The 23,075-nt window shown below is 45.8% G+C and overlaps 1 protein-coding gene across 3 annotated transcripts in view; it reads left to right on the top strand.

Annotated features, from left to right (window-relative positions):
- IWS1 (interacts with SUPT6H, CTD assembly factor 1) overlaps window positions 1-23,075 on the top strand; it is a 278,708-nt gene that overhangs the window by 98,288 nt on the left and 157,345 nt on the right. For all 3 annotated transcript variants that reach the window (XR_004540561.1, XM_033957615.1, XM_033957616.1), the window contains exons 4-5: window positions 13,625-13,817; window positions 14,267-14,327. Coding sequence is in view for 2 of the 3 variants with exons in the window: in XM_033957615.1 (XP_033813506.1) it covers window positions 13,625-13,817; window positions 14,267-14,327 (254 nt within the window). In the remaining variant the exon portion in view is untranslated. The remainder of the gene's footprint in view (window positions 1-13,624; window positions 13,818-14,266; window positions 14,328-23,075) is intronic.

Raw genomic sequence — 23,075 nt, 5'->3', positions numbered from 1 at the left:
TCAACGTTGAGAAATGTAAGGTATTACATGTGGGGAGCAGAAACTCGAGGTACAACTATACAATGGGAGGGATATTATTGAATAAGAGTACCCAGGAAAGGGACTTGGGGGTATTGGTGGACATGACAATGAAGCCGACGGCACAGTGTGCAGCGGCCGCTAAGAGAGCGAATAGAATGCTTGGTATAATCAAAAAGGGTATTACAGCCAGAATGAAAGAGGTTATCCTGCCGTTGTATCGGGCAATGGTGTGCCCGCATTTGGAGTACTGCGTCCAATATTGGTCGCCGTACCTTAAGAAGGATATGGCGTTAGTCGAGAGGGTTCAGAGGAGAGCGACGCGTCTGATAAAAGGTATGGAAAACCTGTCATATGCTGAGAGATTGGAGAAGCTGGGTCTCTTTTCCCTGGAGAAGAGAGACTTAGAGGGGATATGATAGAGACTTATAAGATCATGAAGGGCATAGAGAGAGTAGAGAGGGACAGATTCTTCAAACTTTCGAATAATAAAAGAACAAGAGGGCACTCGGAAAAGTTGATAGGAGACAGATTCAAAACAAATACTAGGAAGTTCTTTTTTACCCAACGTGTGGTGGACACCTGGAATGCGCTTCCAGAGGACGTGATTGGGCAGAGTACGGTACTGGGGTTCAAGAAAGGATTAGACAAATTCCTACTGGAAAAGAGGATAGAGGGGTATAGATAGAAGATTACTGCACAGGTCCTGGACCTGCTGGGCCACCCGTGAGCGGACTGCTGGGCATGATGGACCTCGGGTCTGACCCAGCAGAGGCATTTCTTATGTTCTTATGTCAGCAATTGAACCTTCCTTTCCTAAAGCAAGTTGGTTGATTATTGGTTCTATGCTGGTAGCTACAAGAGACGATTTCAAATTATGAATTTTAGAGGCGAAGTAGTCGGCTAGGTTTGCAGTAGAGGGTGGGAGGTCCGAGTTGAAACGTTTATGTAGATCAATATCAAACAGAGAATTGACTATTCTGAAAAGTTCTTTGCTATCAGCGAAGGAGAATTAATTGTTTGGGAATAATGTTTACAACGCTTTTCTTTAATCATTCTTTTATATTCTTTAACTTTTAGTCACCAGTTGAATCTGTCGTTATCTTTCCCTGATTTACACCATGTTCTTTCCAATTTACGTACTTCTCGTTTTAAAGCTAATAGGTCAGCATCATACCAGCTATCTGATAGAAAATGTGTTTTCTTACATAGTTTCAATGGTGCAATATTGTTTAGAACCTGATCACTGAAATTTTTCCATTTTAGGATGAAATTTGGGTCTAAGTCAGAGTTGGATATTAAGCTGTAGTGTGACCAAAATTCTACTGGCTCAATTGTCCTCTTGTGCAAATCGTTTTCTCTGTAAGATTGATCCTTGGTTTCCTTTTGGGTTGTTTTTTGATCCAGCATAATTCAAAATTACAAAGAAGGTGGTCCGACCAAGGGGTGTTAGCCCAGGTTTCACCTTTAAAACTTACACTGGGGGTAGTTGGGACATTGGAAAGAAATGTAATCAAATTTAAGTGGTGACCTTTCCTATAGGTTTTAGTCGGGGGTGGCTTGGAAAAGCCTAGGGATGTGAAGAAGGAAAGTAGATCTGCTACACTGGAATTCTCTTCCTGCTCGAGGTGTAAATTAACATCACCAGCTAAAAGATTGTGGGCGCCGGCTGTTGAGTTTGTAAGGAGGAATTCGTAGAGGTCTTCTTTTGCTAGGTTCCATTTGTTAGGGGGCATATAAAATATTGTAACGATCAAATTATCTTTACAGTCCACTTTGGATATTTTGCAAGTGAAAATTTCCAGATCATTGGTTAGTTTGGAGTCTAGTACTTGAAACTCAAAATGATCTCGGAGAATTATAGCTAAGTCACCTCCTCTTTTTGAGTTTCTTGATAGAGGAATAATTTTGTATTCTTAAGGTAGTATATCACCTGTGATCGCATCCAGATCAGAAATTAGCTATGTTTCGGTTATAAGTAAAATATCTAGGTGGGTTTCTACCAGCCAGTCTTTGACTAATTGGGCTTTGTTCCTAACCGAGCAAATGTTCAGATACACTCCAGAAATGATGTACTGTTCCAAAGGAGTTGAGGACTCAGCACATTGTAAGTTTTTTAGGAATCGTTTTCTTTTGTGCGTTGGTCGAGAGGAATGGTGGGTGGCATTAACCACAGAGATTGGGAAAGGACCCGTTTCCTTTTAATCATGAAGGACACGATGGGGGCGAAGTGATTTTGCAGGCCCATTGATTCTATCCCATGTAAAGTAGGTTGGGATTGGTTCAAATGCTAGGGCTCTTGAAACCCAACCTCTCGTACCTAGCAAGTAGAGAAGAAGAAAGGCTATAAACTTTCGTGTAGAGTTGGTCATGTTGGCACTGAGATTAAAAGAAAGATTTAAAGAGAGTGAAACTAAAACCTACCAATCGAAGGGAGGTGGAGCAGGCTACCGATCGAAGGGAGGTGGAGCAGGCTGGTCAGGCAGGCAAATACTTATCGGATTATTCAGTCATGCAGATATTTAAATTATCTGGAATCAAGGTAGATAGGCTGATCATGCAAGTACTTATTAGATTAACCAGACATGCAAATACTTATTAGATTATACAGACTTAGGATACCCAGACATGCAAGTACTTATCAGTTTGACCAGTGGTGGGAGGCTTCTTTTGCTCCGCTTCGCAGAGGCGTGCCGAACGGCTGGGCACGGTTCACTACGCTGGAATTGAAACTTTTCCCAGCAGGCCTGGGATGGGCGGAGCAGGCTCTCACACCCGGCGGGGCCAGAACAAGGCACCGAGGCTGAGCCGATCCGTTTGCTGTTGGTGCCGCTGGCGAGTTTCCCCCCCCTCATAGAAACATAGAAATAGACGGCAGATAAGGGCCACGGCCCATCTAGTCTGCCCACCCCAATGACCTCCCCTACCTATCTCTTTGAATAGATCCCACATGTCTATCCCATTTGGCCTTAAAATCAGGCATGCTGCTGGCCTCAATGGCATAATGACTTCAGGTTTACGGCTGACGAAACTCCTGCGTATGCAACCTATGCAACCTATGATTTGCCTTGCTTTGGAGGAAGCTTGCTCCACTTGATTGGCAGTCTTCATGTCCTCACTTACGATCACTCCTAAGTCTCGTTCTGCTTCAGTTCTTGTTAGGATCTCGCCATTAAGGGTGTAAGTCTTGCATGGATTTTGGCTGCCCAGGTGCATGACTTTGCATTTTTTGGCATTGAAGCTGAGTTGCCAGGACCTAGACCAGCAGCGTTCCAGTAGAAGTAGGTCATGCGCCATGTTGTCGGGCATTGAATTTTTGTCTGTTGTGCTTTTCCCCACTACATTGCTTAGTTTGGCGTCATCGGCGAATAATGTTATTTTACCTCGGAGCCCTTCTGCCAAATTGAAAGGGGACAGGTTTAGAACAAATGCTAGGAAGTTCTTTTTTACCCAGAGGGTGGTGGACACATGGAACGCGCTTCCGGAGAATGTGATAGGCCAAAACTCTGTACAGGGGTTCAAGGAGGGTTTGGATAGGTTCCTGGAGGATAAGGGGATAGAGGGGTACAGATTAGAGAGTTGCGCGGGGACAGAAATCCCACCCGTCCCCACCCGTCCCCGCCAAAGTCCCACCCGTCCCCACCCGTCCCCGTGAGGACTCCCACCCGTCCCCACCCGTCCCCGCGAGGAATCCCTCCGTCCCCACCCGTCCCCGCGAGGAATCCCTCCATCCCCGCGAGGAATCCCCTACGTCCCCGCGAGGAATCCCCTACGTCCCTGCCCGTCCCTATAAACTACAGAAATAGTTATTTCATTTAATTATGCTACTGAATTAAAGGCTCTGGTAGAAACCCATTTAAAAATAAGCAAAAAGACTTTATTAATTTGGAAATATTAATTGGGAAGAATACATACTTTGTAAACGGGTTTCTACCAGAGCCTCTAATGTTTATAAATTTTTATCAACACAACTAATATACTACTTTATCCTTAAGCAAAAAAAAAAAAAAAGAATTTTTTTCCTACCTTTGTTGCCTGGTTTCTGCTTTCTTCATATTCTCATTCAATTCCTTCCATCCACTGCCTCTCTTCTCTCTGTGTCTTCCATTTGCTCTGTTACTGTGCCTCTCCCTTTCTCCCCCCTCCCAAATTGGTCTGGCACCCATCTTTTTCCTTCCACTCCCCCCATAGTCTGGCACCTCTGTCTTCTTCCCTGCCAGGGTCTTCTCCCCATTCCCTCTTCCCCATTTCCTTCCAGTGTCCTTCTCCCCCACCATCTTCCCCATGTCCTGTCAGGCAGCATCCTTCTCCCCCCTCTGCCTTCCCCATGTCCTTTCAGCGTCCTTCTCCCCCCCTCTGTCTTCCCCATGTCCTTTCAGCGGCCTTCTCCCCCCTCTGTCCTCCCCATATCCTTTCATCGGCCTTCTCCCCCCCTGTTTTCCCCATTTCCTTTCAGTGGCCTTCTCCACCCCTGTTTTCCCCATGTCCTTTCAGTGGCATTCTCCACCCCTTTGTCTTCCCCAGTGCTTTCAGGGTCCTTCACCCCCCTCTGTCTTCAACATGTGCTTTCAGCATCCTTCCCCCCCTCCTCCCGTTTACCCCATGTCCTTTCAGCGTCCTTCTCCACTCCTTTGTCTTCCCCAGAGCTTTCAGCGGCCTTCTCCCCCCTTAAGCGTCTTTTCTTCTCCACTCCACCTTTCCTCCCTCCCTGCTCCTTACCTTTGTGGCGTTTCCGCACCCGACCGACAACAGAACAGGCCCGGTCGGACAAATCTCCCTGTCTTGTAGCCGCGAATCTAAATTACCTTCTTACAGCAGCTGGAGTATTGAAGCTGCTGTAAGAGGTAATTTAGATTCGCGGCTACAGGGCAGGGAGGTTTGTCGGCCGGGCCTGTTGTCGGTCGATCGGGGGACCTGACCAGCTGTGCACATTCTTCGGGGCGGACCGCCCCCTCCCCCCTCTTTCGTTCGCCATTGCCTTCTTCCTACCTGCCCTGCCGCTCACAGCCGACCGGAAGTCTTCCTGATGTCAGCGCTGACGTCGGAGGAAGGGAGGGCTTTGCTTAAGCCCTCCCTCCGACGTCAGCGCTGACATCGGAAAGACTTCCGTTCGGCTGTGTGCTGCGACAATGCAGGTAAGGAGGAGGAGGCTACCCTCGCGGCTCAAATGCAGTGTACTGCGATCCAACCCCGCAGGAACCCCGCGACCCTCGGAGGCGTCCCCACGGGATCCCCGCGACCCTAGGGGGCGTCCCCATGGGATCCCCGCGACCCTAGGGGGCGTCCCCACGGGATCCCCGTGACCCAAAGGGGGAACCCGCGGGATCCCCGCGGGTCCCGCGGGATTCCCGTCATCCCCGTTCCCGTGCAGCTCTCTAGTACAGATATAACTTGAGGTAGGTTATAGAAGTAGGCAGAAACCACTTCACAGGTCGCGGACCTGATGGGCCGCCGCGGGAGCGGACCGCTGGGCGAGATGGACCTCGGTCTGACCCAGTGGAGGCAACTTCTTATGTTCTTATGTTGAACAGGATCGGGCCCAGGACGTAGCCCTTCAGTACTCCACTGATCACCTCCGTCATTTTGGAGGGAGTGCCGTTCACCACTACCCTCTGAAGCCTACCTCCAAGCCAGTTCCCAATCCATTTTGTCAATGTGTTACCCAATCCTATAGAACTCATCTTGCTCAGCAACCTGCGGTGTGGTACGCTATCGAATGCTTTACTGAGTCCAGGTAAACGATGTCCAGGGACTCCCCAGCATCCAGCTTCCTCGTCACCCAATCAAAGAAGCCGATCAGGTTGGATTGGCAGGATCTCCCCTTAGTAAATCCATGTTGATGGGGATCCCGTAGACTCTCCTCGTTCATGATCATATCCAATTGGCGTTTGATTAGAGTTTCCATTAGTTTGCTCACTATTGATGTGAGAATCACTGGTCTGTAGTTTGCTGTCTCCATCTTGGAGCCTTTCTTATGAAGTGGAATGACGTTAGCCGTCTTCCAGTCCATCGGGAAGTTACCTGTACTAAGGGAGAGATTGAAGAGCGCGGATAGCAGTTCCGCTAAGACATCACACAATTCCCTGAGCACCCTGGGGTATAGGTTGTCAGGCCCCATTGCCTTGTTAACCTTGAGCTTTGACAGCTCGCAGTAGACACTGCTGGGTGTAAACTGGAAATTACTAAATGGGTCAACTGATTCAACCCTTGTCTGTAACTAAGGGCCGAGTCTCGGCGCCTCGCGGGTGAAGACTGAGCAGAAGTATTCGTTTAACAGTTGGGCTTTTTCCGAGTCCGTTTCTACATAGTCTCCGTCTGGTTTTCTGAGACGTACTATCCCGCCTGTGTTCTTATTTCTGTCACTGATATACCTGAAGAAGGATTTATCTTCTTTCTGGATGTTCTTTGCTAGAGACTCCTCCATGCTGAATTTGGCTTCCCTAACTGCTTTTTGACGGCTATTGACTTGGCCAGATAGTTTACTCTAGAGTCCTGTTTCCCTGATTGTTTGTAAGAGATGAATGCTTTTTTCTTCTCCTTGATGAGGTCCGAGATCTCCGCAGAGAACAACTGTGGCTTATTGTTCCTACTCCGTTTACTTACTGTTTTAACATAGCGGTTTGTTGCTTCCTGTATGGTGGCTTTCAAAGTCGACCACATTTCTTCCACGTTATCGGTTTCTGCTTGGCTTTGTAGCGTCTGTCTCGCATGGCTTAGAAGTTTGTGTCCTTGAATTTGAGGACCTTGGTCAGTGTGGTAGATTTAGTGAAACATTTCCTGAGATTGAACCATACCATGTTGTGGTCACTGGAGGCCAATGTGTCGCCCACCGAGACCTCTGTGACACTTTCTCCATTGGTAAGTATCATGTCCAGTATCGCCTGACCCTTGTTGGTTCCAACACCAGTTGCCTGAGTGTTGCTCCCTTCAAGGAGTTTAATAGCTTCCTGCTGCTGCCGGAAGCAGAGGAAAGTGACCCTGTCCACATCAGGCATGTTGAAGTCACCTAACAATACTGTGTTCCCACACAAGGTGATATTCTCTATATCTCCGATTAATTCCATATCTAAGTCATCCTGTTGTCTTGGGGGTCTGTATACTACGCCAAGATACAGGAATTTGTCCTTCCCTCTGGCCAAATTTACCCAAAGGGATTCCCCAGTGTACTGTACATCTGTGATTCTGGTGACCTTAATGTCATCTTTAGTATATAATGCTACACCTCCTCCCATTTTTCCCTCCCTGTCCCGGCGAAGCAATTTGTAACCCGGTATGACCATGTCCCACCCGTGGGAGTCTGTGAGCCAGGACTCAGAAATTGGCACCACATCCAGGTCGGCATTCCTCATTTCTGTTTCCAATTCCAGGATCTTGTTACCCAGACTGTGGGCGTTGACGTACATAGCCTTCCATGTTGTGTGTTTGTTACGTCTCAGTGGGGATATTCCCGCTTTAACAACTAGGACACCTTTAGCATTATTCGCATGTTTCTTACCCTCCCTAGACCCAGAGCTACAGCATGTACCTGTCCAGGTCTCCCCAGACCCAGAGCTACGGTGTGCTCCTATCTCAGACTCGGAAATGTGTGTACCCTGTGGGGATATTCCTGCTTGGGCTACTTGAACTCCTTTAGTACAATTTGCAATGTGTGTACTCTCACTGGTTCCAGGATTACAATGTGTACTCCCCTTAGACCCAGAATTGCAAGGTGTACTCCCACTAGACCCAGAATTACAATGTGACCTAGAATTGTAATGTGACCCATAATTATAATATGACCCAGAATTATAGTGTTTACTTACCCCAGTATCAAAAGAGTATAGGCAGTTTAGCTCGTCAGGTAGGTTGTTTGTGCCCATACCCTCCCCCAACTTACCTAGTTTAAAGCCCTGTGAAGTAGGCGAGCTAGACGGTGTCCAAGGACGTTCTTCCCTCTTCTGGTCAGGTGTAATCTGTCTGGTCCCTGCAGTTCTTGCAGTGCCTCTCTATGGTGCAGGAACCCAAATTTCATCTCCTTACACCATCCCTGCAGCCAGTCGTTCACCCTCCAGATACGATCCTCCCTGGCACTGCCCTTGCTCCTCACTGGGAGGATCGAGGAGAAGACCACCTGCGCTTCCATCCTCCACAGCTTCTCACCCAGGGCCCTGAAGTCTTCGGGTATGCTCTCCGGGGTGCTCCTGGCAGTGTCGTTGGTTCCGACGTGGTTGAGAATCATGGGGAAGTGGTCACGGGGCTTGATGAGTCTACCCAGGCAAGCTGTTACATCCCGGATCCTGGCCCCCGGCAAACAGCAGACCTCTCTTGATTGCAGGTCTGGTCTATAAATTGGTCCCTCAGTGGCCCTTAGCAGCGAATCCCCGATGACCACCACTCTGTGCTTCTTAGGGATGGGCCGACCTGTTGACTCCGGAAATGGAACCGTCTGCTGAACAACTTCCTGTACCTCGTTATCAGGACTTTCCTGTAGCAGCTGGTATCTGTTCCTAAGGGTGATTTGTGGTGTCGATGTAGAGCTGCCCTGTATGTGAGAGAAAGAAACAGAATAAGGTTTTCTGCGTTTCCCTGTGGAGGAAGTCACCAGCTGCCAGGAATCAGCGTCTCCAGTAACTTCCTGAATTCCAATGGTTGGATTCAAGTTTGTAGGTTTGGAAGCTTTGGGTGTCTCTAATATGGTCTTGTCAGGTTCCTGTTCGGCGGTCTGAGACAGCTCCTGGATGACTCCGTCGATGAAGGTTTCGTCGTCTTGGATGCTTCGTAAGCGTTGAACCTCCTCTCTCAGGCTCCTCAGCTCTAGCAGAAGGCTTTCATCTGGCTGATCCATTGGTTCTGTCTGTGTGGAGACTGCAGACATCTTTGATGGGATGGCCTCGGTCTGTACAGAGACCTCTGCCCTCCGTCCTGGCTCCCCTTCCATCTGCACGAAGACCGTAGCCATCCCCTGGGTACTTTCGGCAACTGAACTGCCTGTCTAGATTGAAGTCATGCTGCTTCTAGATCTGCCTGCCATTTACAAAAGGGTTTTTTTTGTTTTTTATTTTTAGATAATTGTCAGGATGGGGGCTGTTAGGTGTTGGTCAGAAAGTGTTGAGGTTGGAGGGATAAAGTTAGTTAGTTAGTTCTTGGTCAGAGGGATAGAGTAGTTAGTTGATTGTCAGTTAAGGTTGCCTACTTGTTAGTGTACTAGAGAGTCTGATCTAAATGTTAGAGGATAGTGTGGTCTGCCTGTTAAAAAATGGTTTGGGGATAGAGTGATTTGCGTGGTCCGCCTGTTAAGTGTGAAAGGTTTGGTTGCTTGTTGGTTAGGTAGAAGTAGAGAGTTTAAAGACTTGGAAGAAAGAAAGAATGAAGAAATACTGAAGTTAATTAGCTAGATGTAGAAGTTGAGGGACTGGCTTTCATCTGCCAGGAATCAGCGTCAGTCTGCAGGTCAGATCTGGCGGGTTTTCCCCCTCTGCAGGTCAGGTCCATTTGCCGCTGGTGCCCCTAGCGAGTTTCCCCTCCTCTGCAGGTCAGGCTGCAAGGCTGAGCCAGTCCGGCAACTGCCAACGTCGGTGGCTGGTGTGGGCTACTTTCCCACCTCTGCTGAATTCAAATCTCCTGGCAGGCCTAGGATGGGCAGAGCAGGCTCTCATGCCCACCGGGGCCAGAACGAGGCTCCGAGGCTGAGCTGGTCCGTTTGCTGTTGGTGCCACTGGCGAGTTTCCTCCCTCTGCAGGTCAAGTCTGCAGGTCAGATCTAGCAAGTTTTCCCCCTCTGCAGGTCAGGTCCGTTTGCCGCTGGTGCCCCTAGCGAGTTTCCCCTCCTCTGCAGGCCAGGCTCCGAGGCTGAGCCAGTCCGGCAACTGCGGGCGTCGGTGGCTGGTACTCTGCATTTCTTTGCATTGAAGTTTAGTTGCCAGATATTAGACCATTCCTCTTAACATTTATAGATCCTTTTTCATGTTTTCCACTCCCTACTCGGTGTCTACTCTGTTACAAATCTTGGTATATTCAGCAAAAAGGCAAACCTTTCCTTCTAACCCTTCAGCAGTCACTCACAAACATATTGAACAGGATCGGCCCCAGCACCGAACCTTGAGGACTCCACTACTCACCTTTTCTTCCTCCGAGCGACTTCTATTAACCACCACCCAATCAAAAATTTCAATCAGGTTCGTTTGGCACAATTTACCTTTAGTAAATTTGATAAGGCTCTGGAAAAGCGTCACCAGTGGAGTGCCACAGGGTTCGGTGCTTGGACCTGTGCTGTTCAACATATTTATAAACGATCTGGAAATTGGTACGACGAGTGAGGTGACTAAATTTGCAGATGATACTAAGTTATTCAGAGTAGTGAAGACGCAGGAGGATTGCGAAGATCTGCAACGTAACATAAACACGCTCGAGAAATGAGCCATAACATGGCAAATGAGGTTGAACGTGGATAAATGTAAGATGATGCCTGTCGCTAACAAAAATCTTATACACGAATACAGGATGTCTGGGGCGGTACTTGGAGAGATCCCCCAGAAAAGAGATTTGGGAATGCTGGTTGAGAAGTCGATGAAGCCATCCGCACAATAGAAACATAGAAAAAAGCGGTAGAAAAGGGCTATAGCCCACCAAGTCTGCCCATTCCAAGTATCCCTCCCCCCTGAGTTTACTCCCTTAACGATCCCACGTGAGTATCCCATTTTCTCTTAAAATCCGTCATGCTGCTGGCCTCTATCACCTGGAGTGGGAGTCTGTTCCAATGATCCACCACTCTTTCGGTGAAGAAGTACTTCCTGGAGTCGCCATGAAACTTCCCTCCCCTGACTTTCAGTGGATGCCCTCTGGTGGTCGAGGGTCCCATGAGCCAGAAGATATCCTCTTCTGACTCGATGCGTCCCGTGATGTACTTATACGTTTCAATCATATCTCCCCGTTCTCTTCTTTCCTCAAGTGAGTACAGCCGCAATTTCTTTAGTCTTTCTTCATACGTGAGATCCCTGAGCTCCAAGACCATCCTGGTGACCGTTCGCTGCACCGACTCGATCCTCAGCACGTCCTTTCGGTGGTGTGGTCTCCAAAACTGAACACAGTACTCCAAGTGGCTCTGTACAACGGCATCATAACTTCAGGTCTCCTGCTGACAAAACCTCTGCGGATACATCCCATCATTTGTCTTGCCCTGGAGGTAGCCTTCTCCACTTGATTGGCAACCTTCATGTCCTCACTAATGATCACTCCTAGATCGCGTTCCGCCGTGGTCCTAACCAAGGTCTCACCATTTAGTACATAAGTTCTGCGCGGGTTTCTCTTACCCAGGTGCATTATCTTGCATTTTTTAGCATTGAAGCCTAGCTGCCAAGTAGTCGACCATTGTTCCAGAAGCAGTAGGTTGTGTGTCATATCATCAGGTAATAAGCTTCTGCCTACTATGTTGCAAAGTTTGGCGTCGTCGGCGAACAGTGATACCCTTCCTCTAAGTCCCTGCGTCATATCTCTTATGAATAAATTGAATAGAATCGGGCCCAGGACCGAGCCCTGCGGCACTCCACTGATCACTTCCGATGCTTCGGATGGGGTACCATTCACCACCACCTTCTGAAGTCTACTGCTCAGCCAATCCCCAACCCATGTAGTTAGAGTGTCTCCTAATCCTATCGATTTCAGCTTGTTCAGTAATCTTCGATGAGGGACGCTATCAAATGCTTTACTGAAGTCCAAATATACCACGTCCAGTGACTCTCCGGCGTCCAGTTGTCTAGTAACCCAGTCAAAAAAGCTAATCAGATTAGATTGGCAAGATCTTCCCTGGGTGAACCCGTGTTGGTGTGGATCACGCAGTTTTTTTTCGTCTAGGATTGTGTCAATATTCTGTTTGATCAGTGTTTCCATGAGTTTACACACTATAGACAATGTGCGGCGGCGGCGAAAAGGGCAAACAGAATGCTAGGAATGATTAAGAAGGGGATCACGAACAGATCGAAGAAGGTTATCGTGCCGCTGTACCGGGCCATGGTACACCCTCACCTCATACTACGTCCAGCACTGGTCGCCGTTCTTGAAGAAGGACACAGTACTACTCAAAAGGGTCCAGAGAAGAACAACTAAAATGGTTAAGGGGCTGGAGGAGTTGCCATACAGCGAGAGATTAGAGAAACTGGGTTTCTTCTCCCTTGATAAGAGGAGACTGAGAGGGGACATGATTGAAACATTCAAGATACTGAAGGGAATAGACTTAGTAGATAAAGACAGGTTGTTCACCCTCTCCGAGGTAGGGAGAACGAGAGGGCACTCTCTAAAGTTAAAAGGGGATAGACTCCGTATAAATGTAAGGAAGTTCTTCTTCACCCAGAGAGTGGTGGAAAACTGGAATGCTCTTCCGGAGTCTGTTATAGGGGAAAACACCCTCAAGGGATTCAAGACAAAGTTAGACAAGTTCCTGCTGAACCGGATCGTACACAAGTAGGGCTGGTGTCAGTTCGGGCACTGGTCTTTGACCTAAGGGCCGCTGCGGGAGCAGACTGCTGGGCACGATGGACCACAGGTCTGACCCAGCAGCAGCAATTCTTAGGCTATGTTCTTATCCAAGAAGCTGCAGCTTCCTCACAATTCCATAGAGCTGAGATTGCTTTCAAAGAGCCAAGAGGTCCGAGACACACTCCTTGGTGCCCCTAGAGAGAGAGGCTTGCAATTGGGAATCTTTTGGGAAGAAATTCTTCCTGTGGAAGAGAGGAAGACATTTTACTCTCCCTGGAGCCACTATCAGAAGCAGTTTGTAAAAAAAAGTATATTTTTCTACAAAAGCACAAAATATGTTGGGTAGATTGGTGAAACAAACTGTTCAATGCACTTTAAGTTGTATTTCTTAGCAGAATGTGAAAAATTTAACAAATGTATGAAGATTTTTGCAAGGCACTATTGTGGAATTCAGATTCTAATATGTACTTTAACTATCAGGAACCCTTTCTTTAGTCACTTGGTCAAGTACACTGTAGTAGTGTTGTATGTGTCAACTAACGTATAAATTCTTATGTTCATTTATTGATTGTATTGATTTCAATTACTTGAACCATCCTGAAGAAAAAGCTAATATTTGGCCAATGTGAAATTGGGTGATGCCACTTTTTAACAAATAAAGCTTTGTCATGTGACATTAATAATTAAGAATGGCGCTAGATCAACCAGGTTGAAGGTTGTCAGTTTTGCAAGCTGTTTGAACTAAAAGTTTCAGGAACTGGTTAAATACTTTAAACAAAAATAAGCAAGTTTTAAAATAATTTTGTGGTATTAGTTGCACAGTGTGCAGTAGATATGTAAATGACTAGCTCAGATTTGTAAAAAAACATTTTGACTTCTGGTGGTTATGTTTTGTGACATCAGCACCTTGTTTCTTGAAGCTCTACTGATTAACTTTTGTTATGTATTAACTATGGGTTCTTGATTTTTTTAAGGGATGGGGAATGGAAGATGATAGAGAAATATATTTTCATACATTGGATGAGGGAGAAAATGAAATGAGGACATGGAAATTATATAGAACAGAGGAGAAAAACAGGGAATGCGGGGGGAGAAAAGGCACAAGCAAACAATTTTATATTGCCAATAAAGTATGTTATGTAATATGTGCTTATCAGCTGCAAAGAAGAGCCACATAGTCTCTGATGGTGAAGACTCGGACAGTGACGCTGCATCAGAAAAATCTAAGACAAAGAAGAAAACCATGACTTCTGACAGTGAGGGTGAGGAGGAACCAAAGAACAAGGCTGAGAAGAAAAATGAGGAGAAAGATCTGTTCGGAAGTGAGAGCGACTCTGGGAATGAAGAGGAGTAAGTATTGATTGTTTGTACTGATTATTTATGATACAGAAGGGACATTTACAGTTCCTGCTTTCTGCGATATGAAAGTTCATGTAAATTAACATAGCAGAAAGAAAAGACTAGTAGTACTGATTGCTGCTATAAAGGAGGCCTAACTTTTCTTTTCTCTGAACTTAGATTCAGGCTTCTAAGAGATGATGACATTTAAGATGTGATCCTTGCTTGGGAGGTGCCCAGAGCACTAACTGCTTTGATTGTCTTAGGAACAAGAGGAGAAAAAGGGGAAAATATGATCTATCTTACGAGATCTATTAAAATAGTTTTGGAATTGATAACGAATATCTAGACCTCAGAGGGTTATGCATTTTGTAAGATGACAAAGTATATAATCTGTTCTTCACATGATAAGGTTAATTTTAAGTAGGGAATAACTGCTCTGGATTTTAAAATTTCTACAGAAATCTTATTGCTGATATTTTTGGCGAATCAGGAGATGAGGAGGAAGAGGAAGAATTTACGGTAAGCATGCTAGCAGGTTCCAAAGCAAGTGGATGGTTGGAAGTCGGATTTTTTTTTTTTTTTTGCTGGAATTTTCCCAAAAAAATAAGTGTCTAATTACAAGGGCTGTGGAGTCAGTACATTAAATCTTCGACTCCTCTTATTTTTCTGTTTGATTCGTATTGATATTAGGCTTTGCATTTTTTGTACTGGATCAAAGTACTGGTGAATATGAGTTACATTTACCAGTAATTTAGATCCAGGACAAAGATATAAATATGACATGATAAATTTAGCATCTATTAGAATATTAGATGTTTTTATTTTGAAGCTAGAGTTGGTACATTTTTACTGAGGATAGAAGGGAATAAATAGAGGATTACTGCACAGGTCCTGGACCTGTTGGGCCGCTGCGTGAGCGGACTGCTGGGCATGATGGACCTCAGGTCTGACCCAGCAGAGGCATTGCTTATGTTCTTATGACTCCAACTCCCCCCATAATTGCTTCCAACTCTGTCTCCACAGCCCTTCTAACGCCTCCAGGTATTTAAATGTTCTTTTTTTGTGGATTAAGGATACAGCTATATCTGATTTCCAGTGCAAAGGTACAGTAGTCTTAATAAATGGGTTCTTCCCCCCAAACCCTCAAATATTGCAGAAGGCATCATCTACATTTTTCAGCTACTCCTCTTTGTCACTGGGCGATGCTCAGCCCTTCAGTTTTTCTTTCTGCGAGCAGGTGTCTTTCGGATTTGCTCTGAATATATTTTTTATTTTCAGGTTTTTATACAAATTATGAGGCTTTCTGTACTCAAGAGGACGCCATAGCCCTGGGGCAGATATGCCTGGGAGAAGATGCAGACTCGCTGAGCAGAAGTCTGAAGCTAACAGGGCAATCCTTTTAGAGAGCCTGTTTAGCCGGCCTGCATTTTCATTTTTGGAGCCTGAGGACTCTTCTCCTGGAACTAGATTCACCTCTGATTTATCAGGTGCTTAAGTGCAGAGTGTTTGATCCTATGATGGTCCGGGATGGGCTTTAACAGTGCTGCATTGTTAGTACAGCCTATATTATTCTAAGGGGGAATTGGGCAGATGGGTGAAGGGGAATCCCGAAATTCAAATTTTGGTGGTTTATGGGGCTAGCTATAGGGTCCCTCACCTCCAAAACTCCCATTTTTAAAAAAATTTTTGAACTTGGGAGAAGCTCCCCTGGGCTGCTGTGTGGTATTGCCATAGTGGCCATCTTGCATTTCCTGATTTTACAATAAAAGCCTCTGCCTCAAAACACCTCGATTTAGGTTTAATCAAGTGTAATGGACTCCTCTGACCTTTCTACCCCTGTATCATGCCAAGATTGTGCTGGATGGTCAGTTGAGGGAGCATCCGTACCCCACGTGTCATGTAGCACTTGAGGGGGGTGCAGGAACCATGGACTTAGCCTCCTCTGGTACATCTAGGGCTGGGAATTACAGATGGCTTGTTTTCACGGAGGAAATGCCTTCTGGAGCCCTTGGATAGTGAATTGGCGAAACGCAGATCAGTGGACGCTGTGCATCTCAAAATGAAACATGGTGAGTCCCCTAAAGCATTGTTCTTCAACCTTTTTAAACCTATGGACCGGCGGAAATAAAATAATTATTTTTTGTGGACCGGCAAACTAATAAGACTGAAATTTTTAAAAACCCTATTGCTGCCCCGTCCCCGCGAGCTCGGTCCCGTTAACCATTTGATCCCATCCGCACAAGCCTCAAATAGTTATGATTTTATATTGAACATATTTTATTAAAGTATAAAAAGAAACAATTCTGTACAATTGTCATTTTATAAATATAAATAATACAGGGCAAGGATCAACAAAACCCCCGTCTCCCCTCCTCTTCACATATATCCCTACTACTCAAATCCTGCTACGGGAAAACAAATCTATACCCTCAGCAGAAACCCTCGCCACTTTCTTCAACAACAAAATCTTAGACATAAAAACGACTATACCTCCACCCTCCACCCAACTTCGAATTCCAACTCGGACCCCACGAAAAAGAACCCAGAATAGACATTCTCTGAAACCATTTTGAACCTCCAGACTGGCACCAATTTCTAACCCTGTTCAATAAATATACAAAATCAAACTGCCTACTGGACGTATGTCCTTCCAAGACCTTGAAAACAGCCACACTAGATTTTAAAAAGGATCTATTTTAATTGGGTCACAACCACTCTCGTGGAAGGAACATTTCACGAGGAAATGGGACATATACTAATCACAACCATCCCTAAGGATCAAAAAAACTCATTAGCCCTGAAAACCAACTACAGACCCATAGCAAGCATCCTCTTATTTACCAAGCTACTTGAAGGATTGGTCAACTTGGAGCTAGTAAACTATCTAGACAAATTTAGCATTCTCAACGAACACCAATCAGGATTCAGAAAAGGTTTCAGCACTGAGACAGTCCCAGCCTCAATCCTTAATACGGCCTATTCAGCAAAGGAACAAGTGCACTGATTTTACAACTAGACTTCAGCAATGCTTTTGATCTTGTTGATCATGAAATAATGCTACATTGCCTAGATGCACTCGGACTTACGGGAAGAGTAAGAAACTGAATACAGGGTTTCCTAACAAAGATCTTACCGTGTGGTTAGTGGTGGGACATACTCAAACTCATGGAGAAACCCCTCGGGAGTACCACAGAGTTCACCACTATCACCTACACTATTCAACATTTACATCTCATCCCTAGGACACTTGCTGCAAAAGCTAAACTTAAACTATTACATATATGCAAATGACATTTCCATTTTAATCCCAGTGAACAGCATAACAAACGAAACCTCAAAATACATTTCTCATATTATGACCGAAATAGAACATTGGACAATCAACTTCAAACTGAAACTAAACACAGAAAAAACAAAGTCTTCCTCGCAAGCCCAACGGACAAAATTACCAAAGCAACGTTACACATAAAAGATCACGACTACCCGATTACTAAAACAATAAAAAATATTGGGAGTCACATTAGACACACATTTGACTATGGTTGAGCACACAAATTTAGTGGTAAAAAAATGTTTCCTGACATTATTGAAATTAAAGACCATCAAAAAATACTTCGACCCATCATCATTTAGATTACTAGTGCAATCACTAGTACTTTCTATCCTGGATTATTGCAATATCATTTATATGGGTACTAGTGTTTAAGCCTGTTACATTAACGGGTGCTAGAATAGATGTGTAGACTTTTAGCACAATGGGTCGCTGAAGCGTATCTTTCTTTCTTACTTTGTTTTTTATCTCTCTCCCTGCCCCCCTTTCTTTCTGTCTCTGTCCCCCTGAGTGTCTTGTGTCTCTTCCTTGGCCCCCTGTCTTACTGTCTCTCTCCCTGGCTGTCTGTCAGTCTTTCTTTGTTTCTGTATCTTCTCCCTTCGCGAGTGTGGGGCAGTTGTAGGCGCGCATACGCACTCCTTCTGGCCACGGACATATGGAACACGCAGGTAGGAGTACGCATGCGCCGCTTAGGGTTTTATCTAGTCATTAAGCCCGTTACATTAACGGGTGCTAGAATATATGTCTGTCTGTCTCCCGCTGACTCTCTCCCTGGCCCCCTTTCTCTGTCTGTCTTTCTGTCTCTCTCCCTGCCCCTGTGTCTTTCTTTCTGTCTCCCTCCCTCCCACTATCTGTCATTTTTTCCCATTTCCCTGTGCAGCAGCATTTCCATCCCACTTCCCTATGCAGCAGCAATAGCATTTTCCTCCTATCCCCCCCCTTCCTGTGCAGAAGCAGCAGCGGTATTTCCCTTCCCCTCCAGGTCCCTGTGTAGCAGTAGCAGCATTTTCCACCACTCCCCTTTCCCTTCTCTTATCGCGATCTGGCCTGCTCTGTTCGGCCCCTCCACCTTCTTTTACTGCGTTGTCCTGCTCGATCTGGCCTGCTCCTGACCCTCCCATCCGACCCTCCCACCGCCGACAAATCTCCCGGCTCCAGCCGCGTAGGCAGCACTTTAAACACGCTGCTTCGCGGCCTTCTACTACCGATTTCCTCTTCCGTGTCTGTCTCCGATGATGTCATCAGACGCAGCAGAGGAAATCGGCAGTAGAAGGGCGCGAAGCAGCGTGTTAAAAGTGCTGCCTACGCTGCTGGAGCCAGGAGGTTTGTGGGGACTGCTCTCCACCACTCAGTTGCTGCCACTGGAATTCAAAGAGGGCCGCGAGTGTGGGGCAGTTGTAGGCGCGCATGCGCACTTCTTCCGGCCACGGACAAACGGAACACGCAAGTAGAAGTGCGCATGCGCGGCTTAGGGTTTTATTATAGAGATACCAAAAAAAAACAGTGAGGAAACTTAGAATTGTCCAGAACACAGTGGTCCGCTTGATATTCAGATTGAAAAAAACTGACCACATCAGCCCCTACTACAGACTGCTGCACTGGCTGCCAGTCGAGGCACGAATAATATTCAAGTCTCTTGCATATGCTTCAAGCTAGTCTGGGGACTAGCTCCTACATACTTGCTATCTCACTTCATATTATACAGTCCCATAAGACAAACCAGAAACTGCAAACTATTTGCATATCCAAACATTACTGGCTATAAATACAAAACCTTTCTGGACAGAACTTTTATGTACCAAGCAAACAAACAACAACACTGGCTAGACAACTACATTAATGGAGCTAGACTGACCTACGTCGCTTTTAGAAAAGTCATAAAAACTGCCTTATTCAACAGACATATCAACTAAACATTAACTACTCCAAACACCACCTCCATTTCTTTTTCCTACTATGCCCCCTCTGAAAATTCTTAACAAATTGTATTCTGTAATTCGCTACTTTTCTAAAAGGGCCCCTCTGAAATTCTAAACAAACTGTATATTGTAATATGCTGCATTTTTATTGTAATACACTGCATTTTTAAGATTCTGTATACTGTAAATTCACTGTCTATCTACATGTTGTAACTCGCTGATTGTCCAGCTCTCTTTGTTGTGAACCGCCTAGAAGTCGCACGATTGTGGCGGTATAGAAGAATAAAGTTGTTATTATTATTATTATTATTATCTACTATCAAGAAAACTGAATAAGCCAAATTATTACAGAATGTTACACAAATATCATGCTAACAGAATACCGCAGTCACACACGGTAGGAATGGTGTTAGGGGGAATGCAACTAGGGCAACTGCCTCCTGGTCAGAGAGAGCCCTAAGCCAGCTGGATGCTAAAGACGCACTGCCTGGCCTTTGCACTCCCCAGTTATGTCTAACATCAGCTCTAACAGGATACATATTTTAAATCTGATATTTTCCAATCACAAGATAGAAATAAAATTATTTTTTTCTACCTTTTTGTCGTCTCTGGTTTCTGCTTTCATCGTCTTTTCACTCTCTTCAATCCAGCATCTGCCCCTTCCATCCACTGTCTGCCCTCTCCCCCTCCCATATGGTATCTGCGTTCTTTCTATGCCCCTCTCTCCTACACCAGATCTAGCATCTTTGTCCCTCTTTCCTTATTTCTCATCGGACCCCCCTTCCCAGCATCAGTCTCTCTCTACTTTGTCATTCCTCTGTCTCTCCCCTTTCCCTCATCTGATCTCTCCATTCCATCCTGACTCCTTCCCCTCCTCTAATCTCCCTGCCAGCTGTTTCCTTCCAATGTTCCATCTCCCCTGTCCAGCAGTACCTTCTCCCTTTCTTCCTCCCCTTATCCAACAGTAACTCTTGTCTCTTCCCTTCCCTTCTCCCCTGTCAGCAGTACCCCCTTCACTTCCCTTGTCCAGGAGTACCCCTTCTCTCTTCCCTCTCCAGCAAATGTTTCCTCTATGTAGGCTAGCGGCAGCTCTGTGTGCTTTTAACTTCGGCACACAGCTGCCCCTAAGCAGTATTTTAGCCGCGGTTTCATGAAGCAGCCTCGGGGCCTTTGGTAGGCCGGACCTCTTCAATGATGTGATGTTGGCCGGCCTACCAAAGGCCCTGAGGCTGCCTCATGAAACCGCGCTAAAATACTGCTTAGTAGCTGTGTGCCGAAGTTAAAAGCACACAGAGCTGCCGCTGCTTGTCTGGGGGTGCAGAGACAAAGGCTGGAGCAGGAGACATACGCTGCAGGAGTTGGTGGTGGAAGGCAGGAGTGCCGGCATAGCGACGGCAACAGGAAGTTGCATGTCAGCTGATGCCGGCACTTTTTGCTGCGGTGGGGACCCGAATCTTTCACGGACTGACAAGATTTTGAACTGTGCCCGGAAGGGGTCCTTGTGGCCTTGCTCAGGTCTGTACCCCAGATTTTGTGAGTCTTAAGTGGAAAGCCTACGTAATTTGGAGTCCTCTTGTGCCTTCTGAGGGCACGCCGGTTGCGCGTCGGTTCCTCACAAAGCGCACCCCCCCCCCCTCCCCAAAGAAGGTTACTGATCAGGAACCAGAAGGCTAGTCAGCGAAGGACTGGGGGTCAGAATCCATATCTTTACTTCCACAGAATGAATCTTCCCTTTTAGAAGATTCTTGGTATCAGGCAGAAGCCAGTAGTCAAGAGGTGGCTGTAGCCCTTGACTAGGGGGAGGACCTGATGGTATACCGTTGGTTCATGCCGACCTATCTGCTTGAGATTATTACTGACTCTGTCTGTGAGAGTTAAACCTAGAATCTCTGCAGACCTCGGCGGCTCAGTGCACTGTTGTTAGTGGCTCTAAAATTTAAACCACAATTTTTTTCCCTAGCATATGCTAGTTATGGAGCATTGGGAAGCCCCAGAGGGCTCCTTATTAGTTGCTAAGGCAATGTCAAAGCTATATGCCATGGCTAATAACTCTTATCTGACATGCCATCTGGTGGTACTCTAATATAAGATGAACAATTATTTCTGATCATCTAAGCCTCATATGCAACATAAAACACTTATAAATCTCAAATTTTAACAAAATCTTAAAACATTTTCTTTTTTCTCTTACCCCTGCTGCATATGGTTACAGTTCCACCAGTAGCATTGAATAATGATGGTGTCGGGTACTCCACAAGAAGCCAAACCATGTGCAGTATAAATAAGATGTATTACAACTCTCTTGCGCATGTGTCAAACCCATTCAAAGAGAATCTAATGAAATAATGGCATTTGGTTCTCCCCAGAATCCCGGAACATGCGCAGTATACGTATGATGTAATGCAATTTTGTTGCGCATGTATCGCAACAATTCACATTCAATGCAATGATATTATATATTTGTAAATGAAATTGGACAATTCCTAGCCTATCTTACAGATATTCAATTAACTTGCTACAAAAGCATGTCTCCTATTGACAAACCCACACTAAAAGCATGGCGTAGATAAGGACAGGTTGTTCACCCTCTCCAAAGTAGGGAGAATGAGAGGGCACTCTCTAAAATTGAAAGGGAATAGATTCCATACGAACATAAGGAAGTTCTTCTTCACCCAGAGAATGGTATAAAACTGGAACGCTCTTCCAGAGTCTGTCATAGGGGAAAACACCCTCCAGGGATTCAAGACAAAGTTAGACAAGTTCCTGCTGAACCAGAACGTACGCAGGTAGAACTAGTTTCAGTTAGGGCGCTGGACTTTGATCAGAGGGCCACCGTGTGAGCGGACTGCTGGGCACGATGGACCACTGGTCTGACCCAGCAGCGGCAATTCTTATGTTCTTATCTTCCTGCATAATATCCTCTGGGTATACCGGTTCCTGAACCATCGACTCTCTGTCAACTGTCGGCTTTCCCCTTCTTCCCAGTTTAAAAACTTCTCAATTTCTCTCTTGATGTTGCTTGCAAGTAGCCTCATTTCGTCTCCGCTGAGGTGGAGTCCATCCTTCCTGAACAGCTTCCTGAACAGCTGAGGTGGAGTCCATCCTTCCTGAACAGCTTTCCCCAGAATGTCGTCCAGTTGTGCATGAAGTGGAATCCTCCTTCACACCAGCACTTCATCCACGCGTTGACTGCTTGCAGCTCCATCTGCCTCTTCTCATCGGCCCTGGGTACCAGCAGGATCTCTGAGAACGCTACCCTCTGCGTTCAGCTTCCTTCCTAGCATCTGGAACTGGTCCTTCAGTCCTTCTCTGCTGTAGTTCCTGTTGCTCACGTTGTTTGTCCCCACATGGATCACCACCGCCGTATCTTCCTCTTCCATGCTGTCGAGGATCCTGTTGATGTGGCTCACTATGTCTTCTATCTTGGCTCCCGGTAAGCAGGTCACCAGCCGATCCTTTCTTTCTCCTGCTATGTGGCTGTCGACTTGTCTGATGATGGAGTTCCCACGACGATCGCTGTCTTCTATTGTCTCTCCAGCTACAGGTCCATGTCCCTGGTGTATGTTCATCTCTCCAGCCGTAGGTCCCTGGTGTATGTCCATCTCTCCAGCTGTAGGTCCGTGTCCTTCTTCATGCTTTAATAATCTCAAAATTGGATTATTGCAACATTGTATACTTGACCTCAAATAGGAATCTGAAAAGATTACAAACTTTACAGAATACTGCAATAAAAGTTCTAGGCTTCAAGAAAAAATTTGATAGGGTAGCACCTCTTTATTTGCAATATCATTGGCTACCCATTCGTTATAGAATCCAATTTAAAGCTCTATTTCTTGTACATAGAGTTTTCTATGCTCTACAGCCTGCTTATTTATATTCATATTTGATTCCTTACTCGCCATTAAGAACTTTGATATCTATTCAAGATAATAGAATGGTAATACCCTCTGTTTATAGAGCTAGATGAGTCTGCTTGAAATAAAGTGTTCTGCTTTGCAGTTCCAAACTTATGGAACC

Source organism: Geotrypetes seraphini, chromosome 9 (assembly GCF_902459505.1).
Source record: "Geotrypetes seraphini chromosome 9, aGeoSer1.1, whole genome shotgun sequence".
NCBI classification, from domain to species: domain Eukaryota; kingdom Metazoa; phylum Chordata; class Amphibia; order Gymnophiona; family Dermophiidae; genus Geotrypetes; species Geotrypetes seraphini.
Note: the sequence above shows the minus strand (reverse complement) of the source record. Positions and strands in the feature narration are given on the sequence as shown.